This window comes from Salvelinus sp. IW2-2015, unplaced genomic scaffold, assembly GCF_002910315.2.
Source record: "Salvelinus sp. IW2-2015 unplaced genomic scaffold, ASM291031v2 Un_scaffold463, whole genome shotgun sequence".
Lineage (NCBI taxonomy): Eukaryota > Metazoa > Chordata > Actinopteri > Salmoniformes > Salmonidae > Salvelinus > Salvelinus sp. IW2-2015.
In genome coordinates, this window is record NW_019942557.1 from 202,775 (window position 1) to 212,692 (window position 9,918).

Consider the following 9,918-nt stretch of genomic DNA (forward strand, 5'->3'; position numbering starts at 1 on the left):
ATTTTGGATCAGTTGCGTCTTCCTCTCTGGGACACTCCTTCTTTTGGCTTGGTCGTCTAGTTACCACAGCCACAAAGTCATAAATCRCACCTATTTCAACATTTTATCTTCTTAAAATGTGATTTTAAACATAAACCTAATCTTAACCACACTGCTAACAGTATGCCTTAAATTAAGAGCAAATATCACATTTTATTATCCTTTTAAAAAAATGATAAAACCCCTTCTACTTTGTGGTTGTGGTAACTAGCCTTTGCATGATTTTGCATGATGCACCATTTGTGGTTCAACACCAATTTAACAATTTAAACACTGGAGGGATAGATGTGCAGAAGATGAATGTGCAAGTAGAGATACTGGGGTGCAAAGGAGCAACAACAACAAAAAACAATATGGGGATGAGGTAGTTGGATGGGCTATTTACAGATAGGCTGTGTACAGGTACAGTGATCTGTGAGCTGCTCTGACAGCTGGTGCTTAAAGCTAGTGAGGGAGATATAAGTCTCCAGCTTCAGTGATTTTTGCAATTTGTTCCAGTCATTGGTAGCAGAGAACTGGAGGGAAAGGRGGCCAAAGTAGGAATTGGCTTTGGGGGTGACCAGTGAAATATACCTGCTGGAGCGCGTGCCAAGGGTGGGTGCTGCTAGGGTGACCAGTGAGCTGAGACAAGGCGGGGCTTTACCTAGCAAAGACTTATAAATGACCTGGAGCCAGTGTGTTTGGCAACGAATATGAAGCGAGGGCCAGCCAACGAGAGCATACAGGTCGCAGTGGTGGGCAGTATATGGGGCTTTGGTGACAAAACGGATGGCACTTTGATAGACTGCATCCAATTTGCTGAGTAGAGCATTGGAGGCCATCTTGTAAATGACATCGCCAAAGCCAAGGATTGGCAGGACAGTCAGTTCTACGAGGGTATGTTTGGCAAAATGAGTGAAGGATGCCCTGTTGCGAAATAGGAAGCCGATTCTAGATTTAATCTTGGATTGGAGATGCCCAATGTGAGTCTGGAAGGAGAGTCCACAGTCCAACCAGACACCCAGGTATTTGTAGTTGTCCACATATTCTAAGTCAGAACCGTCCAGAGTAGTGATGCTGTACGGGCGGGCAGGTGGGGGCAGCGATCGGTTGAAGAGCATGCATTTAGTTTTACTTGCATTTAAGAGCAGTTGGAGGCCACGGAAGGAGAGTTGTATGGCATTGAAGCTCGTCTGGAGGTTAGTTAACACAGTGTCCAAAGAAGGGCCAGAAGTATACAGAATGGTGTCGTCTGCGTAGAGGTGGATCAGAGAATCACCAGCAGCAAGAGTGACATCATTGATGTATACAGAGAAAAGAGTCGGCCCGAGAATTGAACCCTGTGGCACCCCCATAGAGACTTTGAGCGTGGCTGAGGTGCACCCATGACCAGCTCGGAAACCAGATTGCAAAAGCGAAGAAGGTACGGTGGGATTCGAAATGGTCGGTGATCTGTTTGTTAACTTGGCTTTCGAAGACCTTAGAAAGGCAGGGTAGGATAGATATAGGTCTGTAGTAGTTTGGGTCTAGAGTGTCTCCCCTCTTTTACCATATCTAATATGTTGTATTATCCTACATTAATTTCACATTTCCAGAAAATTCTGTGTTTCCTTTCAAATGGTTTCAAGAATATGCATATACTTGTTTCAGGTCCTGAGCTACAGGCAATTAGATTTGGGTATGTCGTTTTAAGCGACTTTTTAAAAAATGAGTCAACTCATCAAGAGATACGGGAGAAAACGAATGCCTGAATACACATTTACATAACTGATGTCAAGTTTGATGTGTTATGCAGCTGAACATAAATACAGAAGCAGTATGAAAACAAAACTTCTTTATTTGATATATCGTAAAACTGTGTTCAGATTTTGTTGAAGGTTCAAGACAAACGGTTCCATACTGTTATCGATGCCATACGTACTGTAATGAAACGGCAGGGAGCAGGTCTCGAACCCTCGACCTTCTAAGAAGCCCGAGGTCCGGCGCGCTATCGACTGTGCCACAAAAGCATGCTCATGCGGCAGAGTCGATTTCCGCGCTTATAAACACAGGGTCGTTACAGGACTTTCACTGCACTGATGAGTCCCAGACTAGAGGAGGGGGCGTGTACTGTCACTGTTGAGAATCTGTTACATAAACCGCTCTGAAACTGTGACCATCGGACAGGAGCATCAAGATTAGCCCATAAAATACCTACCAATAAGTCTGGAACTATTTTAATTCTAACTTCATAGATATAGATAGATATAGAAATATAGAAAAGATCCACCATCGGTCGAACATTTGTGGATTCTTCCTGACTATTGGAGCCATTGAATTTAATTGACAAAGGTGGTAAAACTTTCACTGACCTAATGGCAATGTCATCTTGACCATGGGAGTTCACATTCGTAAAGAATGAGACTAAAAACAGACGGTCGCTGCGCATCATCTGTTACTATCATGTTCCATATTGCAGACGTGTAATGATTGTTGTTGTGCACTGCTTCAACACACAGGTTTGATATTTGTTACTAGTTGTGTCGCAAAATTAACTATCCAATACTTTCCTAACATTGATCACATGGGTTCTGTTCTAAAGTGATYGATTAAAAAAAATATATAATATATATATATGTGTGTGTGTATTCCTTTTCAGACGCACTCAGGCAAACTAAACTGTGGGACGAAAATCATTAAGCAGTGTTTCCGCAGGAATGATTTTATGAGCGCAAAGATGGCGGCTTCTTTGCTGAGGATAGGGCGACTTGGCTCTGTCAAGGTAATGAAATGTCATGCACATGGCTAAACACAGTATTATTTGAAGTTCTAACATGCTGTAGTTTTCGAAGAGACCCCTTTAACTAATTGCAACGTAATTTTTCATTTGTGCTGAGAAAAACATGAATCGTGAGCGTGTTTGTATTTCAGCGACATGGCTTGCTAGTTGGCTACAGTACGTTAGCTACTGTAACGTTAGCTAATGTCTAACATTGATTGATTGATAACATGATAAACGTTATCTACAGTAGCTACTTTCATATCAAGTGCATAACTTGAGCCGTTCGATTAGAAGATTTATGATAATTTTTCTATTTTGAATTAGCAAAGTGTTCATAGCAAATATTTTACAGTTGTGTACAAATGCAAAAAGTACTTAAATCGTTTTTTGGGGTATCTACTTTACTATTTATATTTTTAATAACTTTTACTTCAGTACATTCCGAAAGGAAATATTGTACTTTTTACTCAATACATTTAACCCTGACAACCCAAAGTACTCGTTACATTTTGAATGCTTAGCAGAACAGGAAAAGTGTGCAATTCACACACTTATCTAGAGAACACGTGGTAATCCCTACTGCCTATGTTCTGGCGGACTCACTAAACACACATGCATCTTTTGTAAATGTGCCCCTGGCTATCCGTACATTTTTAAAACAAGACAATGGTGCTGTCTGCTTTGCGTAGTAAAATACATGTGAAATTATTCATACTTTTGATACTTAAGTATATTATAAATCAAATACTTTTACTCAGTTAGTATTTTACTGGGTGACTTTCACTTTTACTTGAGTACCTATCTATACTTTTACTCAAGTATGACAATTGGGTACTTTTTCCACCACTGCTATTTTATGTAAATTGATGACTGCTACCTAGCTCTCAAACTGTAGGTGACATAATRTTCCATCTCTCTACAGTTGTCAGCCATTAGCTTCACCCACGACTGGCTCATGTGAACTACTATCCCAATGCTGTGTTTTAATGTTTAGAAACGTCAATAATCATCGCTTGTGATATGGCTTTTGAAACATATTGCTCTTTAATTTTCATCAGCGAGAAAGAATCCTTCAAATAAAGTGACTTACTGTATCAGTTTTGTACAGATCCATACATCCTTGGGCATAGCTGTGGGAAGAAGCACCCCCTGAAAAATCTGAATGTAATTTTCTTATTTATTTTATGAAACAACATTTCTTTAAAGTTTTTTTTTTCTCACAAAAGTAGTGCACTGGGGCTTATAGTCCTGTAATAGTGGACTGATAAGCCGTCTGTAGCTGGGACAGCTGCTATTGCATTGGTGTCTATGGGAGACCCAGCCCGTTTAGTAGAGGCAGTTTACCATTGAAATATTTTAGTAAATTCTGATCTTCAATTATCCACCATCTTTGCTCCCGAGTGGCGCAGCGGTCTAAGTCACTGCATCTCAGTGCAAGAGACGTCACTACAGTCCCTGGTTAGAATCCAGGCTGTATCACATCCGGCCGTGATTGGGAGTCCCATAGGGCGGCGCACAATTGGCCCAGCATCGTCCGGGTTTGGCCGGTGTAGGCTGTCATTGTAAATAAGAATTTGTTCTTAACTGACTTGCCTAGCTAAATAAAGGTAAAATAAAAAAAATATATTTATACATTTGCTGTAGCCAAAGATTATCTATTATATAGCTCAGTTGTGACTTGTGAACTTTGCAGGTGTTACTGATTAATAAACAATGCCATGTTGGTGGGTGGTACCATTTAAAATAAAACCCAGCCCTGAAATGAAACGTAGGCTAAAGAATTTACACGTAATTTCTTAGGAAAAGACACGTCATTGGTATGAATTTGCACAAAGTGGGCAGTTAGGTTTTGTCACTTCAAGCCCAAATATACGCTGAGTGCACAAAACATTAGGAACACTTGCTCATTCCATGACAGACTGAATCCAGGTAAAAGATATGATCCCTACTGGTGTGCGTTTAAACATTGGAAGCATTTTTTTTCCCTGATACAGATTATTTTGTGTTTCTGGCCTTTAAAATCAAAGCATAGTATGCCTGCAACTCAATTCACTGCTTTTTAAATGGGCAAAATATTTTATTTGGGCCAAATTTGATCAAATTCTGAAATTGCAATAATCGCAATTAACGACAGAAAATCATGCAATTCGGTATTTCAATCTTCTTCTTTTTTTACAGCCCTATTTGCAGTTATATTGTCACTAATTGTTGTGTACTTTGATCAGTGTGTGCAGGCAGAGAGGTGGAGCACTCTGAGTGCTCCTGCAGCTGCGGCCCTATGCACGAAAGCTGGTGGTACCAAGAAGCCCAAGAAGAGCAGCTCAGCAAGTAAGTTTGGATCAGCATTTAATTTGAACAAAAATACCTCATACAATTACTTGTAGTTTATGATACTTTAGCAGAGGTCATTTCTTGAACATAGTGAAGGTGCTCAAATTGTGCTACAAGTATCATTAAATCAATAAAATGACTCATCACATCCAAATTATACTGACCATTTTCCTTGTATATTTTCACAAAGGGACTTAAAGTAGTTGGTGCACAATGACAAACAGTGAAAGAGTTGGCTGTGGACTATCCACAMATTTGATTTAGCTGTAATGCTAGGGTCCAGTTCTTTATTCATCAATTGATCAAGGAGGAAGAGAGAGACCCATTGATGGCAAGACTGATAAAACTCCCCAATGTGGCTCATCTCATTAAAGACCTTCACTAGAGATATGAACACCTAATTTGTCCCGGATGATTTCTATTAGTACTGAGACTTGTGAAACATTTCCATAACCAATCAAGATCACTGCACTGCCAATCAAGATTGACATGCACTGCCAGAAAAGGTTGTCCTCGAGAATACATTTTAATATCCTTTCAGATGCTGAAGATATTGTATACAGTAGCCTTACGTGCAAAAGTAATGGGCAGAAGTTAAGAAGATGTTTTGGAGAAGAACTGAAGATGATCATTTAATATTAAAAAAAAAGCTAACAAAAGTCAGATTACATGTAAGACATGCTGAAGGGAAGCTCAAGCATCCTGGAGGCCCGTCTTTGTAGCCAATACGCTGAGGAATCTCCAATTCTGAATCCTCTAGAAGGATTTTATTTCTGCAGGCTGCTTGTACCACAATTTGAGCAAATGTCTCAGCTAGAGGTCGACCGATTAATCGAAATGGCCGATTTAATTAGGGCCGATTTCAAGTTTTCAAAACAATCGGAAATCGGTATTTTTGGACACTCAATCATAATCACTAGTTAACTACACATGGTTGATGATATTACTAGTTTATCTAGCGTGTCCTGTGTTGCATATAATCGATGCGGTGCGCATTCGCGAAACAGGACTGTCGTTGTTCTAACGTGTACCTAACCATAAACATCAATGACTTTCTTAAAATCAATACACAGAAGTATATATTTTTAAACCTGCATATTTAGCTAAAAGAAATCCAAGTTAGCAGGCAATATTAACCAGGTGAAATTGTGTCACTTCTCTTGCGTTCATTGCACGCAGAATCAGTGTATTTGCAACAGTTTGGGCCGCCTGGCTCGTTGCAAACTAATTTGCCAGAATTGTACATAATTATGACATAACATTGAAGGTTGTGCAATGTAACAGGAATATTTAGACTTATGGATGCCACCCGTTAGATAAAATACGGAACGGTTCCGTATTTCACTGAAAGAATAATGTTTTGTTTTCGAGATGATAGTTTCCGTATTCGACCATATTAATGACCTAAGGCTCGTATTTCTGTGTGTTATTATGTTATAATTAAGTCTATGATTTGATAGAGCAGTCTGACTGAGCGGTGGTAGGCACCAGCAGGCTCGTAAGCATTCATTCAAACAGCACTTTCGTGCGTTTTGCCAGGAGCTCGTCGCTGTGCTTCAAGCATTGCGCTGTTTATGACTTCAAGCCTATCAACTCCCGAGATTAGGCTGGTGTATCCGATGTGAAATGGCTAGCTAGTTAGCGGGGTGTGCGCTAATAGCGTTTCAAACGTCACTCGCTCTGAGACTTGGAGTAGTTGTTCCCCTTGCTCTGCAAGGGCCGCGGCTTTTGTGGAGCGATGGGTAACGCTGCTTCGAGGGTGGCTGTTGTCGATGTGTTCCTGGTTCGAGCCCAGGTAGGAGCGAGGAGAGGGACGGAAGCTATACTGTTACACTGGCAATACTAAAGTGCCTATAAGAACATCCAATAGTCAAAGGTATATGAAATACAAATGGTATAGAGAGAAATAGTCCTATAATTCCTATAATAACTACAACCTAAAACTTCTTACCTGGGAATATTAAAGACTCATGTTAAAAGGAATCACCAGCTTTCATATGTTCTCATGTTCTGAGCAAGGAACTTAAACGTTAGCTTTTGTACATGGCACATATTGCACTTTTACTTTCTTCTCCAACAATTTGTTTTTGCATCATTTAAACCAAATTGAACATGTTTCATTAGTTATTTGAGGCTAAATTGATTTTATTGATGTATTATATTAAGGTAAAATAAGTTATTCAGTATTGTTGTAATTGTCATTATTACAAATAAATAAATAAAAATCAGCCGATTAATTGGTATCGGCTTTTTTTGGTCCTCCAACAATTGGTATCGGCGTTGAAAAATCATAATCGGTCGACCTCTAGTCTCAGCTAGTTCCACCATTTTCTTTTTATATAAAGTGATGATAAAAAATGCAAATTAAGTTTTCCTTCCCCAGGTATCAAAATAAAATGTAAATAATTTTTTCTCCACAGCTTTCACTAATATAATCAGATATTTTTCAAACAATAGTATCCTCTTATAAGTGGAATTTTTCTTGTACTCTATAACAAGAATTGTCAATGAAAGATAGTTTTGGCAAGTTGGGAAGTTGGTTTTGGCACATGCGCACTTAATTATGAAACTATACTTTGATTAAAATGTCATGTTTTTATTATGTTCCCCAATTAATAGTACATTTACACTATTTGTGCCCCGTCTTGAAATTTGGCACTTTGTGCCCTTTTTAGTCCAGACACCATATGTGTCTTGCAAAGGGATGTTCTTGAATATTGTCTGGGTGTAGCCATGTTGCGCTGGGTAAATTTCGTCCACATTTAAGGCAAAGTCGGGGCATGTTGGTTTAAATTCCTTTTAGGCTACTTAGAGGATGAATAGAAATTAATACATTTTGTTTGTTCCCCCCCCCCCCTCCGCCCTAGAAAAGTCCCAGGGCAAAACATATTTTGATTTAGAGAAGCTTGTACCACACAGAAAATATGTGGAGTTTCCAAAGAAAGTAATGACACCAGCTGCTGCAGCAAAACTTGCCGCCGCCCCAAAGCCTGTTGAAGCCACTGCCCCAAAGCCTGTTGAAGCCGCGGCTGAAGCTGTTCCGGCCCCCGCTGCAGTCGAAGTCACCCCCGTCGTCGACACAGTCGCCCCCGCAACTGAAGCCATTGTTGAATCCGCCGCTCTTGTAGCCAAAGCCGCCCCCGTTGTTGAAGCCGCTGCATCAGTAGCTGAAGCCGCTCCTGTTTCAGCCGAAGCGGCTCCCATCGTTGAAGCTTCATCAGCAGCCAACGCTCCTGTTGAAGCCGTCCCAGATGCTGCTGCCCCTGCAGAAGCGGTTGCTGAAGCTGCCCCAGTTGAAGCCATAGCAAAGGCCCCAGTAGAAGCTGCCCCAGTTGAAGCTGCCCCAGTTGAAGCCATAGCAGAAGTTGTGGTTGAATCTGCAACCATCGAAGGTGCGGCTGAAGCCCTCGTGGAAGTTGTAGCAGAGGTTGTGACTCTAGCTGCCCCCATTGAAGCTGTGGCTGAAGCCCTCATTAAAGCTGCAGCAGAGGTTGTAGCTGAAGCTGCCCAAGTTGACGCTGCAGCAGAGGAGCTGATTGCAGAGCCCCCCCCGGCCGAGGCAGAACGGATTGAGGCACATGAGGGTATACACCCCCCCCCCTTCTCTCCCCTCTCTGCCCCCCCCCCTCTCTCCTCTCTGTGGACCCTACTGTTTACCAACAGGCATATTTTCATGTGATGCTTTAACTCTAAGGATAACTTGTAAAGATACCCAATATCACAGAAGCTCTTTTCGTTCTTGCTTTGGCTTTTACAGTGGGCTTATTTACCACACTATTTATCCCTCAAAAATGACCACATTTCTACATCGTTGCCGCCGTGTAGACTCAAGCCACACATCCTCTTTCCCCCAAACCCCTTCCTTCCTTGGGATTCTATGCATTGACTTGTAACCATGCTGCTCTGACCATCCAACACCCGATGAATGTCTCCTCTGCGTTCTCCAGCACGGCTTCATCATTTACTCTCTGGTTCATCTGTGATGGTCTGCACTGATCTGCTTGGTTTAGTATCTTTATWTTGCRATGTTTTTCCAGCATTCGCTAGTTCTGACCTGCGCTCTTTCTGCTGCTAGTTTGTTTCTCGACATCTCTGTTTTTCCTTCTGTCACTCGATCATTGTGAATTCTGTTCTTATTTCATTACCTTCTCTGTTCCCTTCACTGAATATTGTTAAAAGAAACATGATCCTCAACGCCCTCAATTTTTAACATTTGTTTTTATAATTTCAACTATTGTTTTGTTACATTATATTTTGGTACGGTTAATGCTAAAGTTACTGTATACTGTCAAAGGTAATGTTAAGGTCATACTAACCAGCGTTTTGGCTAGTCTGTCTCTGGGCAGGTACTGAGTGATAACGTGAAATGAGGTCTMATATTATGATTCTCTGTTTCCTACTCTTCCCTCCTCTCTCAACTTCTCTCARACGTGGTTTCCCTGAGTCGCATGATATCAGTAATCTGTAATCGATCCCCTCACTTCTGTATTTGTTTGGCTCTGTGTAACATATGACTTTTCCTTCCCCCTTGGTAGTCAATGTGCTGAGTTTACACCTTGGTTGCTGGGTGTGGAATCAAACATGAGTGGGGAAAGAAGTTGTTGCATTTTACTGTTATAAATGTGCATGAATTGGTTATACGCAAGGAGTTTGAATTGGACATCTCAATTATAGAACCCTGCGTCTGCCAAGTMATGCTATGAACTACGCAGATGTGAAGCATAGCATTCCCCCTGTGAAGCATAGCATTCCCCCTGTGAAGCATAGCATTCCCCCTGTGAAGCATAGCATTCCCCCTGTGAAGCATA

General features: G+C 41.0%; 1 protein-coding gene across 4 annotated transcripts in view; it reads left to right on the forward strand.

Annotated features, from left to right (window-relative positions):
- The first annotated feature begins 801 nt into the window (after nucleotides 1-801).
- The window catches only part of LOC112068342 (antifreeze protein Maxi), a 10,750-nt gene continuing 1,633 nt past the window's right edge, over nucleotides 802-9,918 (forward strand). Inside the window, exons 1-4 of one of the 4 annotated variants that reach the window (XM_070438116.1) lie at nucleotides 802-915; nucleotides 2,657-2,779; nucleotides 5,005-5,107; nucleotides 7,978-8,694. In XM_070438116.1, coding sequence (XP_070294217.1) covers nucleotides 868-915; nucleotides 2,657-2,779; nucleotides 5,005-5,107; nucleotides 7,978-8,694 — 991 coding nt within the window. In that variant the 5' untranslated portion in view covers nucleotides 802-867. Of the gene's footprint in view, nucleotides 916-972; nucleotides 1,044-2,134; nucleotides 2,517-2,656; nucleotides 2,780-5,004; nucleotides 5,108-7,977; nucleotides 8,695-9,918 lie in introns of those variants that run through there. The other 3 variants (XM_070438115.1, XM_024135461.2, XM_024135462.2) reach the window with 3 other exon arrangements.